At 36.8% G+C, this 16,758-nt stretch overlaps 3 protein-coding genes across 4 annotated transcripts; 2 read left to right on the forward strand and 1 right to left on the reverse strand.

Annotated features, from left to right (window-relative positions):
- The first annotated feature begins 2,286 nt into the window (after nt 1-2,286).
- On the forward strand, nt 2,287-4,189 carry LOC119986995 (cytochrome P450 CYP736A12-like). Its single transcript, XM_038831678.1, has 2 exons — nt 2,287-2,994; nt 3,227-4,189. The coding sequence occupies exons 1-2, from the start codon at nt 2,287-2,289 to the stop codon at nt 4,070-4,072; spliced, it is 1,554 nt and encodes a 517-aa protein (XP_038687606.1). The 3' UTR covers nt 4,073-4,189.
- A 191-nt stretch (nt 4,190-4,380) lies between these two features.
- LOC119987133 (protein PLANT CADMIUM RESISTANCE 6-like) lies at nt 4,381-6,210 on the reverse strand. Its single transcript, XM_038831924.1, has 4 exons — nt 5,401-6,210; nt 5,094-5,165; nt 4,686-4,898; nt 4,381-4,600 (listed from the first exon to the last, which is right to left on the reverse strand). Exons 1-4 carry the CDS (start codon nt 6,134-6,136, stop codon nt 4,512-4,514), a joined length of 1,110 nt encoding a protein of 369 aa, XP_038687852.1. The 5' UTR covers nt 6,137-6,210; the 3' UTR covers nt 4,381-4,511.
- Nucleotides 6,211-6,707: 497 nt separating this feature from the next.
- On the forward strand, nt 6,708-16,195 carry LOC119987132 (protein CASP-like). Of its 2 annotated transcripts, XM_038831923.1 has the most exons (19): nt 6,715-6,992; nt 7,741-7,851; nt 8,105-8,283; nt 9,300-9,449; nt 9,942-10,030; nt 10,228-10,337; nt 10,642-10,736; nt 11,029-11,084; nt 11,369-11,534; nt 11,955-12,047; nt 12,616-12,744; nt 13,073-13,192; nt 13,609-13,689; nt 14,392-14,499; nt 14,640-14,783; nt 14,862-14,963; nt 15,352-15,431; nt 15,696-15,788; nt 15,867-16,195. In XM_038831923.1, the coding sequence occupies exons 1-19, from the start codon at nt 6,908-6,910 to the stop codon at nt 15,922-15,924; spliced, it is 2,049 nt and encodes a 682-aa protein (XP_038687851.1). In that variant the 5' UTR covers nt 6,715-6,907; the 3' UTR covers nt 15,925-16,195. The 2 variants fall into 2 exon arrangements, 1 of the variants encoding a protein (XP_038687851.1); XR_005465380.1 differs by lacking the exons at nt 15,696-15,788; nt 15,867-16,195 and having other exon boundaries at nt 6,708-6,992; nt 14,640-14,782; nt 14,860-14,963.
- The last annotated feature ends 563 nt before the right edge of the window (nt 16,196-16,758 follow it).

Raw genomic sequence — 16,758 nt, forward strand, 5'->3', positions numbered from 1 at the left:
ACCACACAATTTGGGTTTACTTACCAAACCGTTGTGATAGTTTAACAATGCTCCCTCTCTTTCTTTTGTGTCTTGGGTTTGTCAAGGTAAATATGGACATACAAAGCGTTGGTCATATACAGGGGCGAAGCCAGAAATTTTTTTGAGGGGGGGCAAAAAGTTGGTGGGGGTTCGCGGGTAATGTCTCAAAAAATTTTTATGACTATTTACTAATTTCTCATTGATCTCTTATATGAGTGGTTATCAATAAATATTTATTGTATTATATGAATGTGTAACAATTAACCATACATATTATATAGTTATTAGAATAAGTATTTGATAATATACACAATTATATAATAATGTATAAAGAATTTTTATAAAAATTTAAGGGGCTAGTGAGGAGAAATATATATATTGAGAAAAATTTATAGTTTATATCTCATTATAAATATTATATATTTTATATACGTAAGCAAATACATGTATTGTTTGTATCATATTACAAATATTATATATATATATATATATATATATATATATATGTTGAAACAATATTATATATGAATATGTGTGTGTATATATATACACTATAAATCCAAAATTTTAGGGGGAGGGGGGCCGTGGCTCCCCCTTGCCCCTTAGTGACTCCGCCACTAGTCATATAGTAGTCATATACTCATATCACTAACAAACGTATATCTAATTTTGGAGGTTTTTTCCAAACTAACACTCTAACAGTAACTAATGAGCCATTGGTTGAGTAGCAATGATTTTGCATGTCCCTGACTGAAGTCATGGGTTCTAGTCTCACCTCCTCCGAATATTTATAAGGAGGTGTGTGGGCTTAGTCTGCCCCTGTGTGGGCTTAATTTGTGAAATTTTTATACGATCACTCCATTTTACACTTGTCACTCCATCTTTGTGTCACGCCATTATAGATGGAGTGACCAATTTTTTATTTTGATCACGCCAACAACAATGGCGTCATCAAATTAACACACTTCTTTTTCTTTTTTAATTTATGGTTTTAATGGGTCTCTCTGCATCATAGAAGCTCTCATGGGTCTTTCTAAGAGAAAATCTCCTTCTCGCATCTCCTCCGATTTGCAAGATCGGCATTGTCGCACCTTCTCCGATGTAGACAAGGTCTTCTTCTTGAAATAGAGGAAAGGATTTCCAAGGACTGGTTATCAGGAGTGAGAGGTGCTTCAACAACAAATGAGTTTTGCAGTGTATCAAGAAAGAGACATAGGAGCATGGTCGGGCAAAAAACCAGAATAAAGATCACGCCAGCATTGTTCACGTGATCTTAAAAAACTATTGGTTATGCCATTGTTATTGGCGTAATTGTCAAAAAAAACAATCACGTATGTAGTGCTATATTGAAAAATGCTTTCATCCCAATGTTAATATTGGGATATAGTCCTTGTCAGGCTGTTAGATTAGGAAAAATGCTTTCATCTCAATGTTAATATTGAGACGTAGTCCTTGTCAGGGTGTTAGATTAGGAAAAATGCCTTCATCCCAATGTTAATATTGGGATGTAGTCCTTGTCAGGGTGTTAGATTTGGAAAAAACTCTCTAAATTAGGATCCTCCAAATCAGTGAATAGTCCCATGGAAAAGAGAGATGTGATAAGTCATTTGCAAGTTTTGTGGCTTCCAAATAACAGCATAATGGCGGTCCATTATTATCAAATACAATTACTAAAGGACAAAATGGTTTGGCACTCTGCATCTATAATCTATCAGGTTGTTCGCTGTGTTTGGTCTAACATTTTTTGGGGTGGGTCTGTTTTCTCTTCTCAGACTACTCCACCAAACACCTTAAAAAGTAGGGTATTATTATTCGTAAAACGACCGGTAACACTCCAAAAAAGAAACTCCGTTGTGAAATTTGTTTCGAAGCGTTTAAGTTTTTTGACGTGAGATTCATGTCAAAAAGGTTGTTGCTTTTTTTTAAAATTTTTTATTACATGGGTCCCACCCCTTCATATATACAATATTATATATTTAAAATATTTATATTATACAAATATTATAAATTTTTAAATAAAATGGACACGTTATACTAGAACATTTCTTTTCTCAAAGCGCCATCGTTTGATTTTGACATCTAAAATCCATCCTCCAAAGCAGCAAATAGTCTCCTCGAAGTTAGCTCATCAAGAGAGATGGTATATCCAGTTAAGGAAGGATATCTGATAAAGTCATTTGCTAAATAACAGCATAATAATATATTATGGTTCCCATTATCAAGTATATATATACAAGTACTCACTACTACTAAAGTCTCCAAACCATGCCTTGCCCTCTTGCATATGCCCATATGTCTCCTTCTGTGTTAGCCAGTACTGCCATTCTCCTAGGATGTTTATGGCTATATGCATATTACAAGTCCAACCATGATCACGGCAAACTGCCGCCCGGTCCTCGAGCTCTGCCGTTCCTAGGCAGCCTCCACATGTTAGGGAACCTACCACACTTGACCCTGGCAAAATTAGCCCAAAAATATGGCCCCTTGATGTCAATAAAGCTAGGCTCTGCTACAGCCATTGTTATCTCATCACCTGACTATGCTGAGCTATTTCTTAAGACCCACGACCCTGTTTTCGCTTCCCGGCCGGACGCCGAAGCTGCTATGTACTTATCCTATGGTGGCAAGGGCATGGCCTTGACCCCATATGGTTCAAATTGGCGTAACGCTAGGAAATTGTGTCACACTAACCTTCTTTGTGCGTCAAAAGTAGAATCCTCTACACAAATAAGGAGAGAAGAGCTTGAAATGTTTGTGGGTTCAGTTAGAAAATCAGCAATGGCGCAAGAGGTGGTGGACTTGACTGAAAAAGTGAGGGAATTGATAGAGAACATGATTTTTAGGATGCTTTTTGGGCATAAAATTGATTATCACAGGTTTGATGTGAAGATGCTCATTGAGGAGGCCTCTTTCTTTGCAGGAGCTTTCAACATATCAGATTTTATGCCTTACTTAGGTGCACTTGATCTTCAGGTATGCTTAATTATACACAATTATGTTAAGCTTTCCCTCTATGATATTTAAAACACTGCCATTCAAGTGTAGTTTTGGTCAAAAATATGTTTTCCTAATTAGCTTTGAATGACAACAAAATTTATGAAGACAAAAACAAAAAATTCACCCCATCTAATTCTACCTAAATTTGGTTATTGCTTTACTAAAATTAAAATTCTAATTAACCCCAAAGTCAATTTTTTTTCATCAGGGTATGAAACAACGTATGGGGGCATTTAGCAAAGCCATGGACGAGTTCCTAGAGAAGATAATAAGTGACCATGAGCAGGATCCTCAAAGAGACCAAAATCAACATGGGAGTAGCTTCATTGATGTTTTGCTTTCCTCAATGAACAAACCTCTCATGAACCCTAATGATCGTAAGCAGTCCGAATATATAATCGATCGAGATAGTATTAAGGCTATCATTATAGACATGTTTATTGGAGGATATGACAGTACAGCCACTTCAATTATGTGGGCAATCTCAGAACTCTTTATGCATCCAAGGGTGATGAAATGTCTTCAACAAGAATTACAAAATGTCGTCGGAACGAAAAGAATGGTGGAGGAGACAGATTTACCAAAACTAACTTATCTTGATATGGTGCTAAATGAAAGCTTCAGACTCCATCCATCTGCACCATTGTTATCGCCCCGCGAAGCAATGGAAGACATCAAGATCAACAAGTACTACATACCGAAGAAATCACGCATCGTGCTGAATACTTGGGCGATCGGAAGAGATGTAAGTGCATGGTCAAGTAATGTGAATGAGTTCTTGCCAGAGAGGTTCATGGAGGACAATGTAGATGTGAGGGGACGCGATTTCCGGGTTCTCCCATTTGGTTCGGGACGAAGAGGGTGCCCAGCAATAAATCTAGGGTTAACCATCACCAGACTTGTTGTGGCACAACTTATGCATTGCTTCAATTGGGAGCTCCCAGAAGGGATGTCACCAAGTGACTTGGACTTGAGTGAAAAATGTCGCCTCTCGTTCCCTAGAGTGGCTCGCGTGCATGCTGTTCCTACCTCTTATCGCATTATGTGCGAGTAATTAACATCTTTTCAGACAAGTAATCACATTGATGTCCATATATAATAAGTGATGAGGAGTTCTTGTTAATGGTTACTCGTGTGCGGCTTCCTTTCAATAAGATGTTGTAAAAATGTTTGGGTTGAAATTATTAGCCTAAAGGTATTGAAAATATTGTTCGCTCAGAGTCATTGGCCAACACAGATTTTTCTTCATGGGCCGTCGCAAATAGTTTTTAGGCCTAGTAAACAAATATTCCATGTGAGAGGAGTGGGGTACCTTTTTTTATAAACCACTCAACTGAGTTATAACAGACGAATCGATGAGGATTGTCAAATTTAAACTTGGTCACACCATCTTTATTGATTAAAAAAAAGGCGACACACCTCAGAAAAACAAGAAAACAGAAAACACACAGAAAGTTACATAATTCTTTTTTTTTTTTCCCTTTCCTTTGGAGTCAACCCATCATCGTCTGGTTCATTGGAGGCATCATAGCAACTTGTTGCTGCTGCTGCTGCTGCATTCTTACAACATTTCCCTGCCATCCTGCAACCAAAACTCATCTTTTGTCAATCAAGAAAATACATAATATTAATTAATGTCCTAAATTTAGTTGAAATTAATTAGTTACCGATGGAAGGGTCGAGGCCTCTTTGATTAAGTTCTCTGTATTCTTGACAAAGAGCGCACCACTCACAGAGGAAGTGGGTGGCCCAATCCGGTGCAGGGGCTTCCACCAGTCCGTATTTGTTCCTCATCTTTGTACGGTATGTACACGACAAGATACATGGACATCCAATCAAGAAAGCAATCGCACCGTACAATATTCCACTTGTCCCGCAAGCTGCATATACATACATACACACACATCGTATATGCATGTTATTACTTATTTAATTACCAACAACAATCTTCTTCTTTTTTTTTTAACCGAGAATAACACCTTACAAGTTTTTCACGCACATAAATTTCTCACTTGACTACAGGATCACAAAGGTAATTACCAACAACAACATTCGATTTATAGATGTAGACTTACTGGTATGTCCCTCGTCAACAATTTCTGCAATCTGTCCAAACGTCAAGCAGGGGAAGAAAGCTGTCATTAGAGCTGCAACCAAACACACATATGCCCACAATATTAATTATTCTTAATTAAACAGTATTTTATTTTTGTTTTTCATTCTCAGAAAAATAATAAAGCAGATCCCAGTAGGTATCCTGGTTATCTCAACTGATGAGTTGTATGCACAGAATTTCATATGCATCATATGCATCCAACTCAACAGCTAGAATAACTGGCATACCAATTACTGAGATCCAATCATAATTGTTCATTCTCTCACCATTCATGGGATCATTCATGCAATCAAACAACCCGGATGTCCAGCCCTCGTTCCCGGTCGTCTGCAGTACATATGTATTTTGCTTCACCGGAATACCGTAATTAACTGGCGAAGTTGGAATTTGCATATTTGCCTGCGAGAAAGCTTGTGTTGCAGGTTTTGGAGGGAAATTGGGTTGAGGATTATAATTATTCCCTGTTGTGGGATGTGGGCCTTGAGGTGGGTATGCGGTTGGGTTATTAATCCCATTCGCGTACATTGGGTTGTTTTGAGGGCTTTGGGCTGGGAACTGAGCAGGCCGGGCTTGTGCGAACTGTGGGCCTTGCGGTGGGTATGCTGTCTGCTGCTGATTCAGCCCATTTGTGTAGGGAGCATTGTTTTGAGGTTGGAACCCATTTTGATACATTGCAGGGTTGTTCATTGGGCTTTGTGCAGGAAACTGGGCTGGCCGACCAGATGGAGGAGCACCATAGGCCTGATAAACTTGTTGCGGTGGCGGGTATTGTTGTGGTTGCTGTTGGGCCGCCGGGGGCGGTGGTGGTGGTGGTTGTTCGTTTTGTTGGGGTGGTGGGTTATTTTGGGGTTGATATGGATCTGGCTGTTGGTACTCCTCATTGATATAATTCTCCTGGTGGGTAGTTGAAGTAGCAAAATTGGTTTCATTGGCTACTTCGTACTGAACTTGAGTTTGATCTTGGGTTTGGTAAGCAGGGGCTTCTGAATCATTTTGATCCATAAGCAACTCTGTCTTTGATGAAACCACGGAGAAGGAGAGAGAGAGAGAGAGAGAGAGAGAGAGAGAGAGATGGGTTTGGGTTCTTCACAGAACTTGAAGTGAAGTTATATAGGCAAGTTTAAATTGAATGAGCAAATTGCAGAAACAAAGTTGGTGCAAATTTGAGTGTTGATTGGTGAAAGTCAATGTGATAATAGGGTCAAGAAAATCAGCAACTTGTGTTGCGGGGATAATCATGAAGAGAAGAGAATTGGGATGCATGAAAACAAGAGTGTTGACTTTATAGAGAGTTGGAATATTTGTGATGGTTTACTTTGACCATAAACTTGTTTCTGGGCAAGCATGTCCATGTGCACAGTGCTTTGCTCGTCGGTGTCAGCCGCAAAACCAGCGAAGACTTAATTTGCCACCACATATACACATGTAAGTACCATAAAAGAGGACAAATTTATGGTCTTGGTCTTCGTTAGTTTAGTTGGGCTGATCTCCATTTGGGCTTAATCTTTCCCTCAAACAGATTGGGCTGTTTTTGGTCTTCTCCAGTAACAATGTTCAATATTGAGCTGGCCCAATACTCAGCTAACCACTCTACTCTACGGCCAGAACCGGAGAAGATGAAACGGATACCAGACCTTTCTCAGATGATCAGATCTCACTTACCAAGGCACACTGATAGCGCGCTGAATATCACTGAAAGTCTGAAACATATTTGAAAAGAAACGAGAGAGAATCGAAACGCAGATACAGAGAGGTCCGGATTAGCAATCGAATATGGATTCCCCGCAAGCTGGACCCGAGAGAGAGAGATCAAACCCTTCCTCTTCTCCTATTCTCGTCATTTCCAGTTTCTGGAAAGGTACCACTCGATCTCTTCTTCTTCTTGTTTTTTTTTTTTTAATTTTATAATTATTTAGTTATTACTTAGGTTTTAAATTTAGGTCATTCGCAAATTTTTTTGGATTACATTTGAGCCTTTTTTTTTGTACGATCTTAGTTTGCTAAGGAATTTGTATTTGCGGTATAATTTGAAGAGCAATTACTCTCAAGCTTCGAACATTGTAAAATTAAGGATAGTGTAGCGAGGTAAACTACTAAGTAGCATGAAAGCAGTGAGGGTTTATTCATTGGATATACTTTGATTACTTGCGGGTTGCCAAACTAGAGCCCTTGGGATTTTTTCTATTCTGGCCCTTCTAATGGAGCTTCATGTTTTGAAGTAGTTGAAAAGCCTGCAGTTGTTGAGAACAATTAGGGTGATTTCTTCAAGGGAAATGGTCATTCAAGCCAGTAGAGTGTGATTATTTATTTGCAATTTTTAGAAATTTTCCCAATGAAACATTGGGAGAAAGATATGTAATCGTTATTAGTCACCTCAGCTCTGTGAACGTTTAGTGTGTCAGAGTGATGAATGTTATGAAACACCGCACCTGAGAAGTGAGAACTAAAAAAAAAATCTTTCAAATTTGAGTAAAATCCTTGAAAGCGAGGCAAAAATGTATCTTTGTGTGCATTTGTGTTGACAAAATTTCCTGTGTGCATCAATGAGGAGACATGATTTTTTTCCCTGAGAATTGTTTACTAACTCTCCTCTTTGCTGTTTACAGACTTTGATTTGGAGAAGGAAAAGAGTGTGCTGGATGAGCAAGGACTTAGGATAGCTGAAAACCAGGAAAATAGCCAGAAAAACCGGCGGAAACTTGCAGAGAGCACAAGAGGTATCAACAATAATTCAATACTGATCATGTGTCCATATTTCAACCATTATGATAATTCAACAATAGTGAAGGTTTTAGATGTTTATGTTTCTGTACGGTTTTCTGATATGGGCCCTCCTTCGTTTTTGTGAGGGAGATGAAATAATTGAGAAGGGTTTGGCAGCTTCTATTTTTCTTTTGTATTCTACACTCAAGGCTTTCTATTGTATAAATAAAATCTTATGCATTTAGTTACAATGTGTTCAATGAGCAGATTTCAAGAAAGCTTCACCAGAGGAAAAGTTAAACTTGTTTAATTCTTTGCTCAAGGGTTACCAAGAAGAAGTTGATAATCTTACTAAGAGAGCGAAATTTGGAGAAAATGCTTTTCTCAATATCTATCAGAAACTTTATGAGGCTCCAGATCCTTATCCAGCTCTTGCCTCAATTGCTGTAAGTGCCAGCATGTTTTGTTCAGTAAAGTTCTATGACATTTTGATTTGTGTTAGTATGGATCTAAATCATCTAATTCACATTTACACATTAAAGCCTTCTGTAATGCACACACCATAGTATATAATAGCTATCCCTTGTGGGTATGATGCTTCAAAAGTAGTATTGCCGTAATCTGAACCATAATTTAAAATATTAGAAAATTGGTTGGTCCCAATGCCATTGCCCCGGCAATATATTTTACCAGGCTTGTGTTTCTTGGATACTTTGCCCAAACATAACCATACCATACCATACATGTACCCGAAACTTGAACATCAGCAAGGGTATGGTTGCTAGACACCCCAAATTAAAGTTATAGAGCTGACCCCTTGTACTGATATTTTGTCAGTGTGAAGGGAAAGGAATAATAGCCTTTGATTGTATCTTGCTTTGGTTTATCACTATATTTATTTTGATTTAGTAAGTGCAATTTTGGGTATGTGGAGCTTTTATCAACTTGTAGATATTTTGACTTGTAACTGTACTCGGGTTAGCACCGTCTTGCACTCTTGCTGCTTTTCTAGTTCATTTATTTTAATTAGCTGATCAAGGAAGAAAATAGAGCACTGGGAAGGTACTGGTCAGAAATTGTTTCCCATCAATCCAATCTATATTCTACTCTATTTCAATCTCTGAATTTTTGTCACATGATGTATGCTACCTTGTCAACAATCATACAGTACTTTGTAATCATACAAGACTTCAAAGAATACATTGTTTGTGAAATCTGTAGGCCATTTAAATATGTTTACGGGACTTTAAGTATTATTGTTCTGACAGATGGAAACGTCCAATGTCATTTTCATTTGAAAGTTTGAACATTGGTTACCTTTTAAAAAGTTTTAGAAGCAGAAAAGTTCAAACATAACGTAACCATTGTTCTCTATGGACTTTTTTACTAGAAAAAAGTTTACTCGTGCACTGCGTGCATGCATGCTGTGTTGTGGATGATTACTCACGCTTGTCTCATGCAGGAGCAAGATCTGAAACTCTCTGAACTAGAATCCGAGAACAGGAAGATGAAAGTTGAGCTAGAGGAATTCAGGACAGAAGCAACTCATTTAAAGAATCAGCAGGCAACAATAAGGAGACTTGAGGAACGCAACCGTCAGTTAGAGCAGCAGGTTAGGAAACTGGTTAACAGTCAAATACTATGACACTGTTAATACTTAATATATTGTTAGCTACTCTATTTCTGGGAGGATGATTGTTTCAAGGTTTCTGTGGCGTTTGCTTTTCTGTTGCACCTGAACCATAAGAATTACTGCAATAGTGGTTAGATGACTTCCAGGTTCCAGCAAGCAGTTTAATTATCAGGATTAGAGAACTTAATACTCTTTTTTTTTTAATACCCAATGAGTTGCTGAGCTTTTCATCACTAAGAAAATTTCAAATGATCAATGTAATCAATTAACTTATCAAGAAACATGTGGAAACAGTTTTGTTGAAGACTCGAAGTTGTTTTACTGTTATCTTTGGGGACAAATATTCTATGGTCTTTTTCATATTTTCCTCTTATTTTACATTTTCGCTTTAATAAGTGACCTATGAAAATTGAGACATCAATCATCTTTGTAAATAGGCATGATGATGTCTATCTTCCAATACTTGTGCAGATGGAGGAAAAAGTGAAAGAAATAGTGGACATCAAGCAACGGAGTTTGGCTGAAGAGAACCAGAAAACACTAGAAGCTTTGAAAGAAAGGTAGTTTTACTGCTCTTTTTGGAGGTGATGACTTATAAGGCATATTCTCTGGCGTGTAAATGATAGTGCAACAATTATTTGAAATCCTAGTTTCTTGAATGCTTTGTCCTGTGTATCTTGCTGTTAAGTGTCTCTTTAAACCTGTACATTTTACCATCTTGCAACCTGTGTTTATGATTTCTCTTACAAATTTCTAGGGAGCAATCATTGCAAGATCAATTGCGCCATGCCAAAGATAGTGTTTCCAATATGCAGAAATTGCATGAACTTGCACAAAGCAAGTTGTTTGAACTTCGTGCTCAATCAGGTAATGTGATAATTCTTGGTGTGTCATATATTCTCCTTATCATCATCATCAAACCTTTTTCTCCATTTGATTGTAACAGGAAAAAGGCTTTTGCTGCCTCCGCCCTGCCCTCACTTGTACTCATATTTTGTTCCCATTCACATTATATGCCAAGTTATCCCTGTCAGGCCATTATGATAATGGAAGAATTTGATTCTACTGTTTATCTTGCAATAATCATAATTGTGTTTGACTTCCCTTCACCCACTCTTTTTCTTTTTCCTTTCCTTTTTTTAGTTTCTTATGTGTGTTTTCATGATATCAGATGAAGATGGGGCGGCAAAGCAATCAGAAGTCAATCTATTGATGGATGAAGTGGAAAGGGCTCAGACAAGGCTTCTTACTCTTGAGAGAGAAAAGGTGTGTTTCAAATTTAAATGAGCTGTGTTCTCCCCATCGTTGCCTAGAAATCATATGCAGATACACTTTCCTTGGGAGTTGGGATGTTCATTTTTGTATAATGCTTTTATTGCTACATCCTACACCTAGGGGAAGGATTGGATAGGTTATTGCTTTGTTAAAGCTGGACTATGTGCTGTAACTTATTTATACAGTAGGCCACCCTCTGATACTATGTTAAGAAAATCATTTCGGTGCTATATTTCTACATATGTCTTTTTCTAGCTGAATGATTTCACGGTTTTCTTCACAGGGACTTTTGCGCTCTCAATTACAAACAGCAAATGAAGATACTACAAACAAGAAAAGGTGTGGTGCTTTAATTCCTTTGCTCTTCGCATGTTTGTCATATTTCAAAAGAAGTTATAAAAGTGCATAGGAAATTTATAACCAAAAACATATATAAGCCTTTTGTGTTGAGTTCATACTAACTTTTGTGGAGGATCTTCTTTCTTTTTATTGTTATTTTTTGTTGGTCCATTCGTATCAGCAACTGTATCATCTTATCATTGCATTTTGACCTTTATGATCTTTCATTATATGTTCTCAGGGTAAAGGCTTTGAGCTCATGATTGCTTTACTTGTGATTGCAGTGATAATGTAGATTCTAGTAGTATTCTTGAGACTTCTTTGAGTGCCAAAGAGAAGATCATCTCTGAACTGAACATGGAACTCCACAATATTGAAACAACTCTATCAAATGAGCGGGAACAACATTTGAATGAGATGAAAAAGTTGAATTCATTGCTCAAGGAAAAGGTATATTGATATGCGTGTATGTACATGCATCAACGTATTCCTCCTTGATTTGCTTCCTTCTTTTTCTTTTTCGAAAAAACATTAAGGGTGTATTTAGGCTAGGGGGCAAGAGGTTCTGACTGTAGATTCTTTTAAGTATGAAGAGGAGTGATTAGAATCCTTATGGGTACCGCCTTCTCATTATGTGTCCTTGTCTTACGCATTCAGCTAATTAGGTTAGGTTAGGATGGTTTGGAGTTTAAGATGATTATCTTCTGTTTGTCTGTTAGTTGGACGGGACGTTCTCCATGAACCAGCTGTTTGTGTAGAGTTGGAATTAATTTCTATCTGCTGTTACTCTCTGCATCTGTTGTGCATGGAAGCTTGCTTTCATCTATTTGTATTTGACAATTTATATGCTTTCATGCTCTGTTTGCAAAGGATGTTGCTCTTGATGAGATGAAGAAAGAACTACAAGCTAGGCCAACCACAAAAATAGTTGATGATTTGCGTAAAAAGGTGAAAATTTTGCAGGTAATACCATCTCTCTGCTTTTTCTGAAGTACAGTTTGAAATTTAGCATGATTAGTTTTTGTTTTGGTGACATTAGGGTGAATAGTTCAATCACTTTTCCTGAAAAGTTGGTTTTTCTCTTTGTCTAATGTTTGGTGAAATTTCAATGACATTGGATTTTGGTCGTACTGCATGTCAATATTTGTGTTTTCATTACTTAAGAACTCCTGACTGCAGTTACTGGGTCTGAATTTGTGAGAAATTTTGTGAAGAGTTGAGAAATTTGGTGTGGAACTTCTTTCAATCTCAGCCACCTCTTTAGCTTTTCATAGTTGATGTTTTGCTAATGTTTTTTGGTTGGACTAAATATGTAATCTTTAACAGCGAATTCCAGTAAATTCATATTTATGACTCTTTTTTTATTATAATTCCTCAACGCTTATTGCTTTATTTTTCATCGGTTATGTGTTTTCATGCTATCATCTTATGTGTATTTAAATTTTCACTTGTGTTTCCGCTTTTTGTGCATTGATTTGAAGAACCTTTGCAACTAAGCGTCTTGGTTACATGCCACTGTTTTATGGTATAGGCAGTGGGTTATAATTCTATCGAGGCTGAAGATTGGGAAGTAGCTACTAGCGGGGAAGAAATGAGCAAAATGGAGTCTCTTCTTCTTGATAAAAACCGGAAAATGGAGCATGAATTTACACAATTGAAGGTATAAAATCTCTGGAAAATTTATTGGCTTTTTAACTTTGATTTTGCTATTCTACTTTTCTCGATGAACTAAGTTGACGCATTCATCAACATTTAGGCTATTTTTTGGGAAGAACTTATATATTTGTGTGCATGTGCAGTTCATTAGTTTTTTCAACTATAGTTGGATATTGCTGGATTTTTATTAAATATATTGGCGTGCCTAAATTGTTTATACTTTCAATCTCTAAGTTTTGGTTATATCTTAGGTGGCTTAAGATTATTGCTTTATTTGATTTACATCCATCTTGTTTCAGAAGTAAGTCAAAACTGTTTTCCAATGTTTCCAGATTAAACTCTCTGAGAAAACGTCTTCACTAGGAGCAGCTGAAGGCAAGATATCAGAGCTCACATCAAAGGTTAATGAACAACAAAAACTGGTACAAAAGCTGGAAGATGATATATTGAAGGTTCAGATCAATAACTTTGAAACTTTTGTAATGATTGTCTTATGTGGTATCATTATTTGCATGTTGCCATACGTTGTTCTTAGTATCTTTCCCTCTATGGATAGTAATACTACTGCTCATTCAGTTTTTAAGCATTTATTTTGGAGTTTAGCCGTAATGTTGTGACTTATGAAGGCTTGATATCACTCATGTGATTGATAAATAAAAGGTCTGATGTATTGTATGCACAAAGATGCAAAAGCAGTCATGTGCATCTCCTACTCTCCATCCATGTGTATATTAGCACCTTCATGACATACATATTTTCTAGCATTTATTATGTGTTAACATGCCTAATATGAGACAGAACCTGTAGGATGTAGGGAGATTGTTTATCCCAGTTGAAGTCTTAATCAATCTTTCTCCTTTTGATGCAGGGTTATAATTCCAAAGAGCGAAAAGGCGGTCTATTCAATGATTGGGATCTTTCAGAGGCTGGGGGGACTGAGCTATCTGAGGTAGCTCTTCATGGGAGTGCACATCTTTCTATTAAAGTTAACTATCATGCAATCAATGGTTTTGGTATTCCCTTTTTTATTTCAGTAATGAAATCTGTCACAATTATAGGTACTTTCCATAGGTCTGTTACCTCAACAATTCAGTGTGAAATTGTTTTCGAGATAATTACCGTTCAATTTTAAATTCCTATGTCCAAACAGGTGATACGTGTCTTGCTTATTAGCTATCTCTGAATTGAACTGTAATTGTCTGAAAATAATGTCACAACTGAATTTGTGACATTATTGACATAAATGGGAAAGCATCTATTAACATTACAAACATATAGAAACAGTTTCATAGTTCCTGAATGACGAGCTTCTATCTAAATCTGTCCTGCAATGACTAAGGAGAGAGATCCAAATTGAAGTGATCAGTGTGTGCAACTACCAAACAAAAGAGAACTGGTAGTGAAACCACCCTTAATTGGAGTCAGTTTTCATGATTGGTGTGGCTTAGTGGTTGTCAATGATTTTGAGTTACTTTTCTTTTTTAAATGCGCAACAATTCTATAAGAAAGAGCATCCCAGACCTTAACAGTAGGCAGGATGTAACTATTGCATTTCAATTGTGTTTTGAGCAGTCAGTTGGTGCTTGAAGTTTTTAATTTTCTTCAATTTATTGGTTGTATATGTAATCAACCCCTTTTGGTTCTGTTCCAGAATGCAGATCCGAAACATGTTTCAGCAGATCAAGATCAAAGCTCAATGCTTAAGGTGATATGCAATCAGAGAGATCGATTTAGAACACGTTTGCGAGAGACAGAAGAGGTGTCATTAAACTTTGCATATCCTCATCTTTTGGTTTTTTTCTCCCTTAAAAAAAACCTGTTGCCAATGGTCTGATTCTGTTCAGATTGTTAGATTATTTGTTATTTAATGGGAGTTTGTGAAATTTTCAAATGTTGCAGGAAATAAGGCAGCTGAAGGAAAAGATTGGGGCTCTGACAGTGGAACTGGAAAAAACCAAAGCTGATAATGTTAAACTGTATGGAAAGATTCGATATGTCCAGGATTATAATCTCGATAAAGTAGTTTCTAGAGGATCAAAAAAGGTACCTAATTTTTGTTGATTGACTTATATCTTGTTCTTGTTTTCAAGTCCTGATTTTATGTGGCTTGATTATTTTCAGCATTCAGAAGATTTGGAGAGTGGGTTTTCCTCAGATGTTGAGTCTAAGTATAAGAAAATATATGAAGATGACATAAATCCATTTGCAGCATTCTCGAAGAAGGTTATACTTGAGCTCCTTGGAGAACTTTAAATTTTGTTATGATTTACGTTTGTCATGAATTGAGTTTTGTGACATTTGGGCTGTCATTTTTCTCTTGATAATAGTTTGATAGTTTTATCCTTCTTCCAAAATGAAAGTTCTTCTTTTATTGCTTGTCCTCTGCCCCGCTCAGTACGGGAGCCTTGTGCAAGGGAGTTTTTTTTTTTACTTACCTTTTTGTTAGGGGAAACACGGTGCCTACCCTACGGAAGGAGATGGAAACCTAATGTAGTTATTTTGAACTTTTCAAGTCATAATGAATGCCATTTACCTTCTTGTCAACGGCCTATTTTGCTTTGATGAGGGTCTATACATCATTTACTAAGCAAACTTCCCTTTTTCTAACCAGGAAAGGGATCTTCGGTACAAGGAATTGGGGTTCAGGGATAAAATTACGCTCAACAGTGGGCGTTTCCTCCTTGGCAACAAGTACTGTTCTATCTACCTTATTTCGATTGTCAGTATATTTCAATTTTAATGTCATTTGTCATGACTCAAACACCAGCATCATTTCCCACCATCTGACTCGTTTGAAGTTGCTTGTTTAGGCGCAACATATGTGTTGGTGTGGTTTTCCTTATGTCTTTGCCTGCCTTCTATTTTCACAGAAATTTACCTATTCTTTCCCTCAGATATTTTCAGCATTGCTATATGTAGGATAAATTAACTTTTTCCACAATTACGCTGCTGCAGGTATGCTCGGACTTTTGCATTTTTCTACACCATTGGCTTACATCTCCTGGTGTTCACCCTTCTCTACCGAATGTCAGCTCTGAGTCATCTTAGGTAATCATTTTTCCTACCCCTTTTTGTCTATATCAGTTTTCTAATTCAACATTAACCCCGTGACATTTTCCTGTACAGCAATGGGCTGGATGAATCCCTTGTTGCAGACAACGTGAATCTCCCTCGTGCAGTTTAATGTTTCTTTTCAATGCACTCACTTGAGTTTTGCACACAAGACAAGAAATTAGGGTTAATACCGTGCATAGAAAGGTTATACCTTGTATATAGAACAACAAATTGCTTCCTCTTCTGCACTACGTGCTTGCAAGTTGTTGATGGATGGTGAAATGAAAATATCACATTTTTGTAATTACACGAAGTTGAAAATCTTGTTCTGAGGTTGTATGCATTTAAACAATGAAGTCGTTATTGTATGGGGGTGTATTGCCGGCTGTCGGTGCTTGAAACAATTTTGTCTTTTCCGTATCACTATATTTTTACTTTTTAGAGTCAATAATTTTATATGAAAATTAGGTCAGTAATTGATTTTTAGGTTCATCTTAAGGCTTAGTTTGGTAAGACATTTTGAAAATAGCAGACATACTAGTAGAAATGGTGGTAACAGAAATGCTGGAGAATTTTAGTAGTAGAAATGTTGCTCGAATACTGTGTGGTGTTTGGTTGAATTTTTGCTGGTAGTATTTTTGCTGAGTAGCATATATTAAATGATAAATATTTTATAATATCAATACATTTATTTATTTATTAATTAATTTATAATAACACATGAAATGAGGGTATAAATGAAATAAAAAAATTTAATGGGGACAATATTGACTTTTGACAGTGAAATGCTATTAAAATGCTTTATACAAGTAGCATGTTAAAAGTAATATAAAATACTGAGTAAAAATGTCTCGAATTACATGCAAAAAAACTCTTTTGGATTGAAAGTAGCATTTATACTAGCAAGTAGTATAAATGTTACTAAAAATTATCATCCAAACTAGCCCTAAATTTAGTTGCTTAT

Source organism: Tripterygium wilfordii, chromosome 20 (assembly GCF_013401445.1).
Source record: "Tripterygium wilfordii isolate XIE 37 chromosome 20, ASM1340144v1, whole genome shotgun sequence".
Lineage (NCBI taxonomy): Eukaryota > Viridiplantae > Streptophyta > Magnoliopsida > Celastrales > Celastraceae > Tripterygium > Tripterygium wilfordii.

Excerpts from the sequence above, each read along its gene's own strand:
- LOC119986995 (XM_038831678.1), top strand. The coding sequence starts at position 2,287 with ATGCCTTGCCCTCTTGCATATGCCCATATGTCTCCTTCTGTGTTAGCC. Across the intron at positions 2,995-3,226 it reads TAGGTGCACTTGATCTTCAG|GGTATGAAACAACGTATGGG; the intron begins GTATGCTTAATT and ends TTTTTTCATCAG.
- LOC119987133 (XM_038831924.1), bottom strand. The coding sequence starts at position 6,136 with ATGGATCAAAATGATTCAGAAGCCCCTGCTTACCAAACCCAAGATCAA. Across the intron at positions 4,899-5,093 it reads TGTTGACGAGGGACATACCA|CTTGCGGGACAAGTGGAATA; the intron begins GTAAGTCTACAT and ends ATGTATATGCAG. Across the intron at positions 4,601-4,685 it reads AGGCCTCGACCCTTCCATCG|GATGGCAGGGAAATGTTGTA; the intron begins GTAACTAATTAA and ends TTTTGGTTGCAG.
- LOC119987132 (XM_038831923.1), top strand. The coding sequence starts at position 6,908 with ATGGATTCCCCGCAAGCTGGACCCGAGAGAGAGAGATCAAACCCTTCC. Across the intron at positions 14,500-14,639 it reads GTTTGCGAGAGACAGAAGAG|GAAATAAGGCAGCTGAAGGA; the intron begins GTGTCATTAAAC and ends CAAATGTTGCAG. Across the intron at positions 14,784-14,861 it reads TTTCTAGAGGATCAAAAAAG|CATTCAGAAGATTTGGAGAG; the intron begins GTACCTAATTTT and ends GATTATTTTCAG.